Source organism: Cynocephalus volans, chromosome 10 (genome assembly GCF_027409185.1).
Source record: "Cynocephalus volans isolate mCynVol1 chromosome 10, mCynVol1.pri, whole genome shotgun sequence".
Classification (NCBI taxonomy): domain Eukaryota; kingdom Metazoa; phylum Chordata; class Mammalia; order Dermoptera; family Cynocephalidae; genus Cynocephalus; species Cynocephalus volans.
In genome coordinates, this window is record NC_084469.1 from 83535811 (window position 1) to 83554057 (window position 18247).

The 18247-nt window shown below is 49.9% G+C and overlaps 1 protein-coding gene across 2 annotated transcripts in view; it reads right to left on the bottom strand.

Moving 5' to 3' along the window:
* Positions 1-17282, bottom strand: part of GPT2 (glutamic--pyruvic transaminase 2) — a 34412-nt gene extending 17130 nt beyond the window's left edge. The window contains exons 1-5 of one of the 2 annotated variants that reach the window (XM_063110607.1): positions 17174-17282; positions 16679-16942; positions 7854-7943; positions 5641-5749; positions 893-1026 (exon numbers count right to left, since the gene is read on the bottom strand). In XM_063110607.1, the coding sequence (XP_062966677.1) occupies positions 893-1026; positions 5641-5749; positions 7854-7943; positions 16679-16921 (576 nt within the window). In that variant the 5' untranslated portion in view covers positions 16922-16942; positions 17174-17282. Of the gene's footprint in view, positions 1-892; positions 1027-5640; positions 5750-7853; positions 7944-16678; positions 17092-17173 lie in introns of those variants that run through there. The other variant, XM_063110606.1, reaches the window with a different exon arrangement.
* Positions 17283-18247: the final 965 nt, after the last annotated feature.

The window sequence follows — 18247 nt, forward strand, 5'->3', positions numbered from 1 at the left end:
ATAGGACCCTCTCCCATGCATGGCTGACCCCCAGCCTGAGCCATCTCTTTTCTTGCCTCCTAAATGTTCCCACACATCTACTATGCCCCTTCCAGCCAAAGTTTAAAAGCAGAAATAAATGTAATTATGTCCCCCTCCTGCTTCAGACCCTTCAATGATTCTCTATTGCCTTAGGACAATGACCCAAATCCTCCCGTGGCCTCTAAGGTCCTGCAGGACTCAGCTGCCGTCTGCCTCCTGAGCCCAATTTCTAGTAACTCTGTCCCTTGCTGTCTGTGCTCGTTGTCCTGACCCTCAGCGCATAGCACGCTCCCCTCTTGCCTCCCCCAGTTCACCCCTGCCTGTCTTTCAGATCTCTGTGTGCTCAGCCTTCCTCAGAGAAGCCTTCCTGACCCTGCCCCACCAGGTCACAGTCCCTGCTGCTCCCTCCTGTAGCACTTTGTCCTTCTCTTCGCCACAGAAGAGAAACGGATTATTTACACAATATTAACATTGGTCTGCTCCAGCACTAGTGCACAGGCAGAGGCCAAATGATGTGTTTGGTTCCTCACAGTCTCCCCAGCACTTGGCACAGTGCCTGGCGAAGGAGAAACACCAGTATGTGCCAAGTGACTAGCCAATGGGCACTCTTGAGTGGCCCATGGCTCCTCTCTAGCTGGACCTGCTAGTATGCACTCCAGAGGGAAATCAAGGCTGCAGTACTATCCAGGCTCATGGAGACTGATAGAGACAAGGACTGTAGGCTACTAGGACTGGGGGACCAGAGGGTGGCCAACCCCCCTGTTCTCAGGTCTGTCTCCCCGCTAGCCAGTTCAAACATTTGACTGTAACATGCAGGGCTGTCCTTCCTGTGGGTGAACACTGGATAACAATGACCCACGCTTGCACGTACAGAAATACCATCACTAGCTCCAGTGGTCAGATAGATGTTGTCTGGGTCTGCAGGCACGCCGCCATCTCTCCTGGTGATGTAGGCAGCCACATCTTCACGGATGCAGTTGACACCCTGGCTAGCACTGTAAGACCCTGTAAGATAGCAAGCACAAAGGTGACTAGAGGCAGGATGTCTGGTTCCACAGTCAGTGTAATATCCCTATAATTAACTTGGGGGAAGACATCCCGGGTGAGGCCTGACTCCCACTGCTCTGGGCTCTGGAATTGTGGCAAGCTGCTTAACCACCTATCTGGGCTTCATCCACCCATCCTCTCATCCATCCGTCCATTTACCCACCAACCTGCCCACCCACCTATCCATCCATCCATCTGCTCATCCATCCACCCACCTATCCATCCACTCATCTATTCATCCAACATTTACTGAGTACCTACTGTATGTTAAACATTATTCTAGGGTCTAGCCTCTAATCAGTCCAATGGTGCTCACACCGTTTTACCCACACTCCTGGGATTTATACATATTCTATGACAACATAAGTCATTGGAGATGGGATTCCTATGCTTTTATCACCATTGCCTATACATGGTTCCAAAGAACTTGAGAGTGAATGGGTCAACAAGTGTGCTCCAAAATAGCACCAGCTACCAGCCCCAGGAGCCCAGAGCCCTGACCAGCACTAACCACAGATCCCTGGGGCTGCTGGGCATGCTCCACACCCCTCCCTGCCCCATGTCAACACTATCTTCAGGCTACAAGTTAGGATAAAAAGTCAGGCCATCGTTTACATGAAGTTCAAAAACAGGCAAAACTGATTTATGGTGCCGGAAGTAAAAGAAGGCCAGCTACTCAGGGGTGGGGGTACTGACTGGAGAGGAGGACAACAGAGCCTTCAGGGTGCAGCAAGTGTTTGATATCGCGACCTGGGTGGGGGGTTACACAGGTGTGGACATAGGAAAAAGTTATTCAAGCTGTACATTAATATTTACATTTTACTGTATATTTGTTATACCTCAATAAAGTTTTTTAAAATGTCAGGCCACTATTTATGTTTTTAAAAAGAAATTAGAAATATGTACTTGCACGTGTACAAAATGTCTCTGGAAGAAGATTCAAATTGGTGAGGTGAATTCTTGGGGAAATGCACCAGGAGCTGGGGTGAGAGGTGGGAGGAAGATTTTTCATACCTCTTGAATTTTATACTGCTTTTAAAGAAAACCAGCCTATTCCTTCTATAACCCTCAAAACCACCACCAGGAGGCAGGATGTGACTACAGAAAGTAGCAGATCCTTCCCTGGGGCCACAGCATGTTATCAGTCCAGGCCATGCACCTAGGAAGGACACAGTTAAACACTGTGAGCTGAAACAGTGCTAACCCTGGCTCTGCCTCAGCCTCTCTGTGCAGCACTGGGCTTACCCCTTCTCCTTGAGAAGGCTGGACCAATAATCTAAGGTTCCAAGTAGCAAACATGAACATGTATGAACTCTGGGTGGAGGTGCAGGGACTTTTGCTACATTATTTTGGGTAATTTTGTAAATTAAAAAGGCGAGAGAGGTGCAAATTCTATTGTTAGAGAACCCTTCTCCCATTAGGCAATTTATTTGATATTTCTGGGCTCCTGTGCTCAGAAACCTTCCAGGGCTCCCTATTACCTTCTGCGTTCTTTCAATACCAACCATCTCTCACCCCCTAAACCATGGGGCCTGGCCATCCCACACCAGCCAGGCCTACCCTTCTTCCTGCCTCTAAGCCCACTGTTTCCCAGGACTTCAACTCCCAGGCCTTCACCCATTGACAAGCTCTCTGCTTCTGCAGGCCACAGACCTTCTAGCCTTCTAAAGAGACTCCTGGGGTTTTGTTTGTTTGTTTAGGCAGCAGGCTGGTACGGTGATCTGAAGCTGCTAGGTTTCTTTTTGCCTTTAGATCTTCTGCTATGCTTCAAACCACACTGATCCTTTAAGGCTAATTTCTAATCTGTCTCTAAGGGACCTACCCTAAAGATTCTGCCCCACCCCCAGCCTTTCTCCTGGTCTGTTATTTCTCCAGTTATTTTGTACAGAAGAAGCCCTCTCCCCATGTTGACTGTAAGTTACTTGAGGACAGGGACTGTTACCTATCTCTGATGTGCATCTCTGCTAGAGCACCTAACCCACTGCTGGGCCCCAACCGCACTACACCCCTCATTAGGGCCCACGGGCCTGAGACTGATGGCCAACCTATCTCCCACTGCCTATAAACTGGCATTATCACCACTGCCAACTCCCCATATCAAATACACAACACTCAGACCCCTACATTCACTCAGTTCCCAAACCTCAGGATCTTTGCACATGCTGTTCCCTCTGTCTGGCAAGCATTTGTAGGCTCTCTCTTATTCAACCTCCATGTGAGCTTGAAAGCCACTTTCCCCTTAAGTCCTTCCTCTGCATTAGAACCCATTGTTAATCCTACAGCTCTCTGCCCTTTCTCCAAGAACTCACGGAAACTGGGGATTATATAGTCAAACAAGTTCTTTTTAATGTTTCTCCCATATCTGATAGTGAGCTTCAGGACCACAGAAACTCTATTTGCCTCATTCACCAGTGCCCCTCAGTATCTAGAACAGTGCCTGGTGTGTGTTCAGGAAGGGGATGGATAAGGGCACACAGCTCCCAGCTCCCCCAGGCATATGCTAGGGTTCACCTCAATCCTATTTAAGATCCAGGACACAACCCGACAACTGAATTACTAAAATAGGAAACTAAGCCCTAGTAAGAAATAATTTGGAAGCGCATGATAAAAAACATGTCCGAGGTGAGCTTCAAGACTTTGTGTATGTATTTACTAACCTCCTCTTGAGTCAGGGTGGCCCTGGGGAATAGTGACATGGTCCACTTCCTTTTACTACTATGGGCAGGAAAGTGCTCAGCCTGCTCAAGGCTTAGCTGACAGACAGCAACATCCCCACGTCCGTCAGAGGAAGGACCATACTGCTCCTCCTCCTGCAATGGGCAGGGTCGGGTAGTGACACCACAGGGGAGGGACTTCTCCACACCTAACAACAGGCTTTAGCACACATGTAAATCTTCCGTGCAAGCCCAGGAGGTGAGTACAAAGGACTTTCTGGTTCAAGGATAACAAGAGAGGCTCAGAGTGCAGCTACTTCACCTGTGTTCATGAGCTCCCGGGATGGAACTCAGTGTGGTCACTCTGATGGTTTCTTGCTGTAACACCCCAAGAGGGGACTCACGTGGACACAGACTCCTAAACCCACTCCCTTAGCTCTGGCTGACACAGAGTTGCAAAAACCTGTTGATAAGGCTTAGTAGAGTGAAACAAAGATCCCCTACTCCTTTCCCAGACATTCACATCAGATACACAGAAGGCAAACCTCCCCCATCCCCTGCCTCTCGTTTGGGGCTTCCAGGAATTGCAGGCCTACAGCCACAGGGTCTTTGAGAAGCACCTTTGTCGTCTGGGCTGGGCAGAGGGTGCAGGAGAAAGAGAAGCCTGGTAGGTGAGCTTCTGGGCTCCTAGGCTGCTTTCTGCCAGTCTGCGGTTTAGGCCTTGGCACATAGGCAATGGCCCACACCTCATCCAGGCTGGCAGGCAGAAAAGCAAGGGGCAGCTGGCCCCTTCCTGGGAGGGACACCACTAGGACTCAGACTCAGAGAGAGGGCTGGTGGGGTGACAAGAGCCAGGAAGGTAAGGACAGAGCTCCCAATAAAGGGACAGAACAGACAAAGGTGGGGGGAGAGACAGGGAGATGAAAGAGAGGTAAGAGGGGCTGATCCCCTGCTGAGCGAGCCACAGAAATCCCTGCCGCACTCCTAGCTCTACATTCAGGAACATCTGGGCACATGTCCTAAGACAGCTCTGAGAACAACTGGTTTCCTCAGGCGAGGGGAGCTGGATTCCTGGTGTGGGAGCTGGACAAAAGAATGGAGCAAAAATAAACAGTAAAGAAAATGAGATGAGAACAAAGAGCCAGAGGCCCAGAGGCTGGAAATCCATCTCAGCAGGGAAGGGACAGCGAATATCATTTTCACAGCCACAGTGGCCAAATTCCAGGTCCTCCTTCCATGAAGCCCTCCATGCTCGGGGTTCTGTCAGGAGGCAGACTGTGGGGCATGGGCTCCCAACCACGGGGAGATGGGAGTGCCACGAAACAGGGCAGAGGGACCTCCAGGCACTGCCCTTCCCCAGCAACTGCCGCCACCTCCCAGATGATGCAGGGACATGTGTTGGGCGCTGGGTCCACAGAGGGGCATGAACGCTGAACAAAGCAGGCACTTCCAGCAGCCTCCCACTGCTGAGGCCAATAACTGGGATAGACCTTTTGTTCTCTTTCTGTTTTTGTTTTTGTGGCTGGCTGGCACAGGGATCGAATCCTGCACCTTGGTGTTATCAGCATCACGCTCTAATCAACTGAGCTAACCGGCCAGCCCAAGACCTTCTGCTCCAATGGATGGAAGGCTCAGCTGCTGAAGCCAATTCCGAGTTGTAAAACCCAAATCCAGCCAAATGCAGGCACTCACAGCTAAGTGCCCCAGTCCACTAGAAGATGGCACTTATACCACTGGCTTAGTAAACAAGAGGCTAACAGTGCAGATGAGAAGAGGGACACTATTTTTCATTTATTCTGCACATCACATACTCACACACACACTCACTCATATGCATAACCCTTATTTGGGGCCGGGCTCACACTGGGAACACCCATTCATTTCATGCCCTTGGGGATCTGGCGCGTTGGGGCCTCACCTAGGCTGTTCCCGCCACAAGCCTGTAGGATGCGCCGGGCTCGTTTCTTAGCATCTTCTGGGAAGCTGGGGCTGTCCAACAGGTTTGGGTAGGTGCAGAGTGCCATCACCTGGGGGAACAAGGTGCAGGCTCGGCTCCTGGCACCCCCACCCCAGAGCCCCAGGAGGGGCACAAAGGACACTGGGCAGGAGACAGTGGGCAGATGACAACTCAAAGGGACAGTGCTACAGCATGCCTTTCCACGAGGGCTCAGGGTGGGTAGGGAGGATGGCACTGGGTCTCTGCAGCAGAAGGGGAGATGCCCAGAACTGGGATGCACCACGACATGGGCATGGGGCCCAAGAACGGGGTGCTGGAAGTGGAGCTGAGGAGCAGAGTGAGGTTGCTACTCAGCCCCCGGCCTCAACTCTTCCATAAGAGACAGTGGGCTCACACTCCAAGGCCACAAGAACCAGGGGTCTCCCAAGCAGGTGGCCAGGGCGAGTGGGCAGGCAAAGCCCAGCTGACAGGAGCTGTGTTGCACAGACCCCCTCCTTACTCACAGCCTGTGCTCCCCCCACACCCTGGGCCCCTGCCCTGGACTACTACTCCTCACCCCCTTTCCTCACCATCTGAAAACCATGTCAGCTTTCTCATCTCTGTATCATAGAAAATCACCCTCACAAATCAAGAGGATTAAGCCAAGAAAGGTGTACAAAAGTGCTGGTAAACCCCAGCTCACTGGGCAAGTCTAAGCTGGCCGCTTGGGAGCTGAGCCAGGTGCACAGGGCAGGTCAGGACTCTGACACCAGCCAGGTAACTTCAGTGGGTGTCTGGCTTTTCTTCATCTGCACAATGGGCAGTGAGCAGGCCTGCTTTCCTCCCAGGGGCACTTGTGAAGATCGAGGAGCTACACGAAGGCTGGGGGCAGCTGGCACCAGGCAGGAGAGGCTGGCCCTGCCATGGCCAGTGGCAGGGCTGGATTTGGGAACACATCTGCCAGCCAGTAAAGACTGAGGCCTGTTTTGGAGCCCGTTCACGACCTGAACCCAAGGCACATGCGGGGAACCTCTGCTGAGAGATACTACTTTCGGCCCCTCCCCTCCAAGCCTGTGCTTCCAGGACAATTGGGGCCCTCTGACCTCCTCAACCTCCACTTCCCTGGCACAGCCGCTCTGCCTGGCCTCCTCCTTTTCCCTGTTTGGCCTGATCCATTTCCCCATCCTGGGCCCAGCCTAGGGACTCACAGGCAGCAGCAGTGGCCCCAAGAGAGAGGCTTGGTGATCATCCCTCAGACCACTGCTGGCCTCGTTTCCTCTCCCCCATTACCCAGTGCTAACTCCTTCAGGGGCTGCAGGCTGAGGCCACCCAGCCCCACACCCATCTGCCCCAGAGAGCAGTGCAGAGAAAAGGGAATTGGGCACCCAGCACTCAACTTCCCTGCCTGACCCAGCACTGAACCATAAACATATACAAGGACAACATTTTGGTTCAAAATGGGCCCAGTCCCTCTCCCAGAAAAAGCTTTCATACAGCTGGGTCTCCCACTTCTGTTCAGCTGCCCTGTGGTGTTCTCCTGCCCTGCATTCCCCCTCTCCAGCCAACCAATTCCACAATTTCCGCCCATGTGGGATCCTTGTGCTTGGTACTCAAACTGAAACCTTGAAATCTGCCTCCTCTTAGAGTTCTTAGGAGTGAGCTGGGTCACATGGGAGGCAGCCAAGAGAGCACCCACTCACAGTGGCTGTAACCCCTGTGCTCTCCTGCTCCGATAATCTCTACTTGCCCAAGGACACCCAGCTGGTAAGTGGCAGAGCCAACACTCAAATCTGAGCGTCTCCTTTGGGAAGCCACATCTTCACCCTCACACACCCCCTCCCAGCACACTGGGCTTCTACCTCTCCTGGGTTGCCACCTGCCCGTTGACACCCTCGCCACCTAAGCATCTAACTCATCATCTATGACCATGCACCATGGAAGGGCCTCCTGGGAGTCTCCTACACCAGAGCAACCCCAAAATGGGTTTAGGAATTTTTGACAACCTTGGACGGGGAGGAAAAAGGACATCCGGCCCTGGACAGGGCTGCTACTTCAATGGCACCTCTCTGTGGGATTCTGGTGCCCTCCATGTCCCGAGGGGGCTGGATGGACAAGGAGGCAGCTGAGGGCCCTACAAGCTCATGCTGGCCCTCCACCCCCAGCTTCTGGTTCCTTGCTCCCGAGGGCTTGCTCACCTGTCGGAGAAAGGTGATTGGCTGCTGGCCCATGGCCTGGGCATCCCCGATGTTTGCTCGGATGACCTCAGTGAATGGTTTTTTGATACCCTGAGCAGAGAGAAGGCAACAGTTGATTATTTAGAGACGCTCAGACACTGGATTCCTGAGACCATGTCGTGTTTCCACAGGATATTAATAAGCAGCCCTATTTTGAGCCTTACCAAGTATCAGGCATGGTGCCATGCCCTTGACATGCCTGATTCCATTTCACCTTCACTAGTATTAATCTTATCTTACAGATGAGAAAGTTAAGGCTCCAAAAGGTTAAGAAACTTGCTCAAAGGTTACATAATTGATAAATACAAGTACTTGTATTTGAACCCAGGAAACCAGACTAAAAAGTCACTCTTCTTAACCACCGTGCTCCATTGCCTACCACTTTCTGGAAAGGCCAGAAGAACTTTCCTGGGCTGTTAGAGCACCCTGAGGTAGCTGCAGGACCACAGTCTGACTGTCCCCTCACAGAGATGTCTAAAAGGTGACTGGGACCAGTGTGGTCAGAGGGCAGCAGGAATCAACAGCAGAACACTCCAAACATCAGGGAGAGATGACCCCAGATTCCTGAGCACCCCACCTTTAAGTGGAGCTCCACCTCAATGGGTTAAGTAAATGGCCAGGGACATGGAGGACACCTTCACCTCCAGAAGACACTGATCTTCTGGAACTCTCAGGATCTCTTAGAGTTATTCTCTTGCAACCCCAGCTTTGCAGAATGAAGAATGTGAGCTGATACTCACATTTTTAAAGAAAAGCATCAGGGATGAAAAGACTGATCAAAGAGCAAAATTGCCTGAGCAATGTGTTTAGAAAAGAGATCACAGAGAGAGGAACTCAGAGACCCCTCCGACATCACTTGGAAGGCGAATGAAGGGCACCCCAGCTGCTGCAAAGGCAAATATGTGATTTGACATGGAGGACTGTGGGGACCTGGAAACATGTGAATACCACACATATCCCTGATAAATCCATAATTAGCCACTGGAAGAACTGGAATCAACAACATGTTCGAGGACCTCACAGGGTAGCTGAAAGGATTATCTGAGACAAACAGTGTGAAAGCACTTGGCAGAGTGTAAATATCATCTTACAGAACCTACCCAGGAACAAGGTCATGAGGGTCATGGTGGAAGAGGAAAGGGTGAGGACGGAAGTGGCAATGCCAACGGGTGGCCTGGCAGGAAGTCTACCTTCCCATCCCTAGCTGCCCTTTCCCCAAAGGCACCCCAAACACAAATTTTAAAGATACAATTCTTTGGTTTTGATACTTTTTTTTCTCCATTTCATGCAATGTGTGAATAAATGCAACTTTAGAAAACCGCCTTTTTTTTTTTTCCTAAAAGATGACCGGTAAGGGGATCTTAACCCTTGACTTGGTATTGTCAGCACCACACTCACCCAGTGAGCCAACCGGCCATTCCTATATGGGATCTGAACCCGGGGCCTTGGTGTTATCAGCACCACACTCTCCCGAGTGAGCCACGGGCCGGCCCGAAAACCGCCTTTTAAAAATCAATAATACACACCATAAGTAAAAAACCAGTGGGCCTGAGACAAAAGCAGCTGCCAAGTAAGTTCTTCTGACCCTAGTTTTCCACTCCCTAAGCAAGGTGGCATGGGGGGTTGAGCAAGGCACCCCAGAAATGGCCTTGGACCTTCATAAACAGGGCCTAAGTCTCTAAAAACTGTTTCTGGGGGGAAAGGAGGCCCTTTAAGTCCCTTGTGCCCTTTCCATCAAATTCTCAAGGCTGTCCAACATAGAGAAAGATTCCCAGGGGCATCGAGAAGCAGCCGATGTGTCTGGAGAGCTAAGACGGGGGCAGCACCGCCTACTGCAGCAGGGATAGGCCAGAGGTGACAGCAGGCATCCTGGCAACTCAGGCTGCGGGTGGGCGTGTGGCCTCAGGGCTCATCCCATAGGCAGAAGAACGCTGGGGTGTGCAAAGGGCTGGACCTGCCCCACCCCTTGGCACTGGTGTGTGCTCCTGGCATGGGGCCCTCTGTCAGCCTGACTAAATAGCTGCAGCCCCCTCCTGGCCTACAGCAGCTGAAGGCAGGTGGTTTCTGTGGTGTGGACACAGCCTGTTCTTTGGTAGGGAGTAAATCCATCAGAGTTGTAAGGGTCAGGAACCGATACACAGCTGTGGGCCCTGGACCAACGCAATAGAGGGACTGAATAACGCCTGGAACAGAGCCCTGGATTTTCCTTTCCTGTGCCCTCCCCCCACACTGCTCAACCCATCAGGGTGTGCAGACACGTAGCCTGAGAACACTGAGAATTTCTTTTCTTGGGTCTTGGTGTCCATAGACCCCGGGCACTTCACTATGATGGATGAGTTGGAGGAAAGGAAATTGGCTCCCTTGACTGGGCAATGGAACCAGCCCACCCAGCCAAAGGCCACCAAAAAGAGGAGACTGTTCTGGGCAGACTCAAGGTCTACATGGGTTGGGAAATACTAAGGAGCCTGGGGCAGACACCTGCTCATAGTGACTGGTCCAGGCCTGGTAGGCACACCCAATAGTGACTTCACCTCAGCCCTGCCCCCAGGACCTGCTACAAGCATGTATCATCCTGGTTTCCCCTCACAGATGATTCTAACAGGCACAAGGCACAGCTAAGTAAATAATCAACAAAATGAAAAGGCAACTTAGAGAATGGGAATATTAACAAACCATAATCTAATATCCAAAATGTATTAGTTAATATATTTTAATATTTTAATATTTTGGTTAATATCCAAAATATATCAGGAACTCATACACCTCAATAGCAAAAAAACAGGCAAAGGACCTGAATAGACTGTCCAAAGATGACATACAAATGGCCAACAGGTGTATGAAAAGGGTGCTCAATATCACTAATCAAATCTAAATCAAAAACACAATGAGAAGGGCTGGCCTGTGGCTCACTTGGGAGATCGTGGTGCTGACAATACCAAGTCAAGGGTTAAGATCCCCTTACTGGTCATCCCTTTAAAACAAACAAACAAACAAACAAACACACAATGAGATATCACTTCCCACCTGCTGGAATAGCTATTATCAAAAAGTCAAAAGATAAATATTGGTAAGGATATGGAGTGTAAATCAGTACAGCCATAATGAAAATCTGTATAGAGGTTCCTCAAAAATTAAAAATAGAACTACATATGATCCAGCAATCCAACTTCTCGGTAAATTATCCAGAGGAAATGAAATCAGTATCTTGAAGAAATATCTGCACTCTCCTTGTTCACTGCAGGACAGAATCAACTTAAGTATCTGTCAACAGATGAATGGATAAAGAAAATGTGGTGTATATGAGGGTACTTCAAAAATTCGTGGAAAAATGGAATTAAAAGATAATACAAATGTTTCCATGAACTTTTTGAAGACCCCTTGTATATACAACGGAATATTATTTAGCCATAAAAAGAAGGAAATTCTGCCATTTGCAACAATGTGGATGAACCTGGGGGACATTATGCTAGGAGAAATAAGCCAGAGACAGAAAGACAAATACTATACGATGTCACTTATACATGGAATCTAAAAAAAAGTTGAACTCATAGAAGCAGAGAGTAGATGGTGGTTGCCAGAGGTTGGGGGTGGCAAAATGAGGACATGTTGGTCAAAAAAACAAAACAATGGCCAGCCCGTGGCTCACTTGGGAGAGTGTGGTGCTGATAACACCAAGGCCAAGGGTTCGGATCCCTATATAGGGATGGCCGGTTAGCTCACTTGGGAGAGTGCGGTGCTGACAACAGCAAGTCAAGGATTAAGATCCCCTTACTGGTCATCTTAAACAACAACAACAACAACAACAACAAACTTTCAGTTATGAGTGAATTCTGGGGATCTAATGTACTGCATGGTGACTATAGTTAATAACACTGTATTGTTTACTTGAAATTTTACTCTTAAGTAGAACTTAAGTGTCCTTACCCTACCCGCATACGATGGTAACTCTATGTGGTGATGGATGTATTAATTTGACCATGGTAATCATTTCACTATGTATACATATGCCAAATCATCACACTGCACACCTTGAATATGAGGGTACTGCAGAAAGTTCATGGGAAAATAGAATTAAAAGGTAATATGAATCTTTCCATGAACTTTTTGAAGTGCCTTAGTATATACAATTTTTATCTGTCAATTATACCTCAGTAAAGCTGGGAGAAAAAACAGGCAGAAGGGAGTTTCCTCTTGCAAAGGATAGCTCTTTTCATTTGGTGTGACATGTGGGTGGGAAGGTTGTGTAGGATTGTTACTCCCCAGAGAACCTCCCTCTTGTTCAACAAATACTTACTGATTACCCATGCTCTGGTGGCAGGAGTGAGCAACACAGATGAGGCCACCACTCTTCTAAGCCCAGGCTGGTGAACAACAAGAAATGGGCACAGGAAGGAAGCTAGGCAGGGGGTGAGAGGGAGGACCTACCAGGAACCTCGTGTGAAAAGGCCCTGAGCCTCCTTACCCCAAAAGGGCAATGAATGGGATTGCATCAGACAGGAAGTCCCAGAGAACTCCAGAAAGAGGCCCTGGAGACAAACCCCAATTAGACCCCACAGTCCCCGAAAACAAGTGCATTTCACAGCCGAGGAAACTTGGCTCAAGTTCTGACATAGAAGGACAAGCAAAGCCGAAGGAAACTGGAGCTGCAGCTATACATGCCTGTGATTGAGAGACTAGGTGGGAGTTCCCAGGGCTGAGTTTCTTAACCACTGAAGCAGGAAAGGCTGGGTGTAGGCCCCTGAACTCTGAGGGTGTGTGGGATGGTCAACTGTAGAAGCTGAGATTTTCAGGGCAGAAGCAGGGATGAAAATTGAACAAGGGCTGCTGGTTAGTTCAGTTGATTACAGCATGGTGTTGATAAAACTGAGGTCAAGAGTTTGGATCCCATTACCAGTCAGCTGCCAAAAAAATGAAAACAGAAGGCGCTCCAACAGGATAATTCATGACAGCAAGGCTGAGGCCCAGGCAGGAAAGAACAAGGCCTGCAGAACAGGTTCCCAGAGCCAGAGAAACTCAAGAGGAAGGAAAGGAAAGAAGGACCCACAGCACATCTTATGCCCCAGCAACTCTCCTTAGCTTGAGGCAGTTCTAATTGGCTTCTAACTGTTCAAAGCATTATCACTAATATCTCAAACTAGAATTAAATTGGCCTCATTTTGCAGCAGAGTAAACAGAGGCCAAGGTGCTCTGAATGACTTGCCTGAGGTCTGTAGCACATAAATGCAAAGCCCAGGATGCAGGACCTAGGTGACTCAGAAAGGGTGGATGGGTGGGAGAGTTCATCCCATTGGAAGCCTACACTAAAAATTCCTTTATTTTAAAGCAGCTTCTAAACTCTATAGAAAATGGCTTCAGTGAGATTTCACCACCTGTGCTTGGCACGATCAGGGTTTCCAAACTTAGTTCTTAGCTAACTATAGCCATGTACTATAGCCCTCTCCATTTTTACCTGTATTTGGATGCAACACACACTGACATTAACAGCAGTAATCAGTTTTACCCTCTATTTCTGAACATTTTGCCCTGTGTGTACTTTTAAAACTGGAAGAAGTAAAGCCATTTGTGCCAATCCCCAATTTCCGCCCCCAATAAAGCAAGGGAAAAAGAAGTAGGTTGAGGAAGAACTGTCAGATCTTTTCAAAACTGCAGATTATTTTTAAGTGCTGCTCCCAATGAATACCAGGATCTGAAAAGTTGCTGTCATGGAGAAATAGGGCCTTCCTGAGAGCACACAGCTGGGGCCAGAGGAGAATGGCCCCTTTCACACCCCTTTTAGCCCACCTCCCCTCCTCCTTCAGGCACTCTTGTCAGAAGCAAAAAAGACGGAGACCCAGCCCAGCCAGCCACCCCAAAGTCAAACACCTGTACAGCCAAACAGCCTGTACCGTTTGCTAAGCACCTAGTGAAATGATTCCATAAGGTAGCATAAAGGCCTTTACACACTAGGGAAACTGAGGCTGAGGCCCAGAGAGGATGCAGGATTCACTCCAAGTCATCCTTCTCCCTACAAATCCTAGCCCATCCCATCTCTACCTAAATTGAACCCCTTATAACACCAATCCAGTTTTGCTCACTACAGTTCAAAATAGAAGTAGAAAACCTGAAGCTGTGCAAAGCCAATACAAGCCAAAAATAAATAAATAAAAAAGAAATGACTAGGAAAATATGGCTCTCTCAGAAGGTCCATTGTTTAAGCTGGCAAAATAAAGAATAAAGAGGGGCTGACTCCCAAGAATGAAATGTTCAAGTGAGGCCACGCTGGCTTGGCCAGGGCTATCTCTTCAGCACCTACATACTGGCAACTGAGATTTGATTAAGTGAGAACAGAAACGAGAAGGGACAAGCTTGAATGAAAGCACCAGAGAATGTAGGTGGAACAGAAAGAACTTCACGACTGCTACAGTCTGAATGTTTGTCCCCTCCAAAGCTCATGTCAAAGCTGGCTCCCCATTCATGAATTAATGAGTTAATGATAAATGGGTTATCACGGGAGTGGCACTGGTGGCTTTATAAGGAGAGCAAGTGAGCACATTAAAACACTCTTGGTTCTTGCCATCTGATGCCCTGCACCACCTTGGGACTTCTTCAACAAGAAGTTAGACCTTACCAGATGTACCTCCTGGACCTTGGCCTTCCCAGCCTCCAAAATTTTAAGAGGTAAATTTCATTTCTTTATCAATTACCCAGCTTTAGGTATTCTGTTATAAGCAACAGAAAATGAATACAGCAACTAACTCAGGAGTAGGACACTGGGAGTGTGGAACATGTGTCTCAGAAATCAGAAGATGCCTCTGGCCCAGTGACCAAGAAATTTGCCTGCGTGCAATCATCAAGCCACATTTGTGCTGGAAACCATCCCTGGTTCCCCACTTCTGACCAAAATGTACCATAAAGTCCTGAGCTTGGCAAACAAGACTCCAGTCCACCTTTCCCAACTCATTCATCTGTATCACCCTGCCAGACAGTGTTCTACTAATAGCACCAACCCTCTTCCCCAAATGCCCAGAAATTCCAACCTCCTGCCTTTGCTCACAGCACTGCTCCCATTTGGAATGCTCTCACATTTTCTCCTCCTGCTAAAAAAATTCCACCAATACTTAAAGAATTAGGGGGTGGAGGGTCAGGCCCAGAGAACAATATGGCAGTCAGCTAGCTCTCTAAACGCAAAGACAGTGTCCCCTCTGTTCTCATCTCCTTCATACTTCATGGAACCGACAGGGAAGTTGCTATTCAGCAAAAGGCAGAGAAAATTCCTGAAACCCTTGTCAGCTCTGCAACCAGAGAAATCAAACATAACTTGATAAACCAGAAACACTTTAATCCCAGCTTTGTTTTAGCTCTACCCTTCCAGATATCAACAAGGAGCAAGGAGTACAAACACATTTTCTCTGCCCCTAGCCAACCTTGGGCAAGGGAGGCAGAAACAAGGAGCCAACCTTCTCCCAGCCAAGCTTTAAACTTAGCCCTGCAAGGAATCAGCAGGAGGCACTGGACTCTGACTTGTCCAGCTTACTGTTTTTAGTCATCAGGACTGGGTGTCCCAAGCTGAGTGCCAGCAGGCCATGAGCTCATCAAATCCTCAAAGTCACCATGGGAATGGGGGCCAAGTGTCATGGTCCTCAATGCTTCCTCCCATGCATTCAAGGGACACAAAACGACCAAATCACCCCTAAGACATCAGGATGTGGCACATTTGAAAGCAAGATCAAGGAAACCCCCCGCCCCACCACCACCATCCCGGGAGTTATCTTGAACAAGCAGCTGGGTGACTATTTCATCAGCTTCTTACAAATCTTAGATAAGTGTTTACTTTTTTTTTTTTTGTGATAGGCTGGTTAGGGGATCTGAACCCTTGACCCTGTTGTTATCAGCACCATGCTCTGAGTGAGCTAACCAGCTGGCCCAGTATTAACTTTTTTAGATAACTCCTCTTCACTTTACCTTCCAAATTTCACCCAGGTTAGAACTTGCTATCCTACAGGGGCATCTCTTAAACCCATCCTGGATGTGGGTCACTTTACATGCAGCTATGAGCTCAAGCCAAGATCTCAGCCAGCCAGCCACCAAGATGAAGGAAGTCCCAGGGCCACCTTACCAAAACCCACAAGGCCCCACCCTCACACTGCCCATCCAGGTGACTGTCCTCAGACAGAGAAGATGTGGCTAGTCAGCCAAGGTTCTGGAGGGGCCTAAAGGAAGAAATTCTGCCCAACCCTCCTCCACACCCCAACTCTTGTCAGAGAATCATGACTAACAAAGACCCAAAAGGCATAGAGAGACAAAGGTTTGGGAACAAACCGAACTCTCCTCAGAACTTCCCTTCCCCCCACCACATAGCTGGTTTCCCTCCCACCACACCCCTCCCACCCCTCCCCCGTTTTACTTTCTTTAAAGTACTTATTCACTATCTGAAACTCTCTTGTTTGTTCGCTTGCTGTTTTCCTCCCTCCAATGGATCTTGGTTCCATGAGGGTAGAACAAACACATAAGGTGCAGAGCCTGGCACCATGGGCCCCTTAATAACTGATGAATTCAATTCAACAAGTGAACCGTATTTGAAGGCCTTACTTTGTGCCAGGTGCTGGGCTGGCTCTACTGGGTGAAAAAGATGGGAGGAGGGCAATCTCTTGTTTTAGCCAGGCTTGGCTGAATGAAGAAGCTAGCCATGGGGTTGAGAGGCAGTCCGACGGGACGACCCCAGCGGGAGACTGCTGCCGTTTCTCCCTCCATCAGCGCCCCCTAGTACCCGGACCCTCCGACCGGCGGGCACTGGCGCCCGCGCTCACCCGCTGCAGCTCGAGCTCGATCTCGCCGGCCTTGAGCACGATGGGTCCCCGCACCGCGTACTCTACTGCCTTCACTTGCGGGTTCATGGACTCCAGCGTGAGGATGCGCTCGCGCCGGCTGCGCTCGGGCCGCACCTTGAGCACGGCCGAGGCCTCGGCGGCCGCGCTGCTCTGACTACGGCCCCAGGAGACCCGAGCCTGGGGGCAGCAGCCCAGCCGGACCAGGGCCGCCGCACGCTGCATCGCGCGCCTGCCGAGGGAAACCTGAGCACAAGGAAAGAAAGAGAATAAACACGTCATGCATAGCCTCAGGCGGGCACCCGTCTCCCCCACAAGCCCAGTCAAGAGATCTTTCAGCGAGCGGTGCCAGCCTGGCCCCTGAGCTGGATGCCCATCCCCCGGCGACTGGGACCCTCCCACCGCGCCACTGCAGCGCCAAAGCGCTGCACAACTGGGCTTGGCAAAGGCTGCGCCCAATGCATGCATGCAACGTACCTGTCGCCGCCTGGCCGCTCCCAACCCCCCCGGGTTAACGCGAGCGACTACAGCCGCTCCCGGGCTCTGGCGCCTGCGACCGCATCCCGGCACCCAGCGCTCGCACCGCCCGGCCCCCTGCGCTCGCACACCCACCGCCGGCGAGTCCGCCTCAAGCCTGCGTGCTGGCTCCTGGGTCTTGTAGTTCTCCTGGCTGTTTCAGAGCAGCTGCGGCGAGCCGGAAGAACTACAAATCCCTCAATGCCCCGCGCCGGGCCGGATGGGGGCCAGCCAGGAGGTGGGAGTGGTCGTCTAGTTCTGCCCAGAGATGGGCGGGCTCTTTGCCGCGACAGAGCGAGTGGAGAGGTAGGTGGGTGTGGGTGTGGGTGTGGGTGGGGGTGGGGGTGGGGGTGGGGCAGGGGCCGGTTAGGGACAGTCTTCTCCGCCGCTTGGCAGTTTGTGTCCGAGCAAGAGCACGTCCATGTGTTCTCGTTATAAAGCCACCACTTCACGCCCATAATAACCCATTAACTCATTAATGGACTAATTCATTCTCGAGGGCAGAGCCCTCACGATCCAATCACCTCCTAAGGCCACACCTTTCAACACTGCCAGGTTGGGGATCAAGCTCTCACATGAGCTTTGGAGGGGACAAACATTCAGACCATACCAGCCTTTAAGGTCTCTTCCTGTCTTGGAAATTCTGTGAGACTAGGTATATTCAAGCAGGAATAGCCCAGAGCTCCTACAGACACGCACACTCACAGGTGTGTAAAGTTGGGGGCAGAAGGCACTTAATAAAAACAGCAGTGTGGGGGAGAAGGTTGCAGAAAATCTGGGTTTGAATATACGAGGGTACTTCAAAAAGTTCCTGAAAAGATTCATATTATCTTTCAATTCTATTTTTTCCATGAACTTTTTTAAGTACCCTAGTAATTGCATACAGTCACTCACTGCTTATCTGACTTTGAGCATGTATGTTACTTGGCCTTTGTAAATCTAGTTTCCCCATGTGTAAAATGAGGGTAACAATACCTGCCTCATTGAACTTTCTCCACTGCCTCATGGGGGTGTGGAGAAAGTTCAATGAGGTAA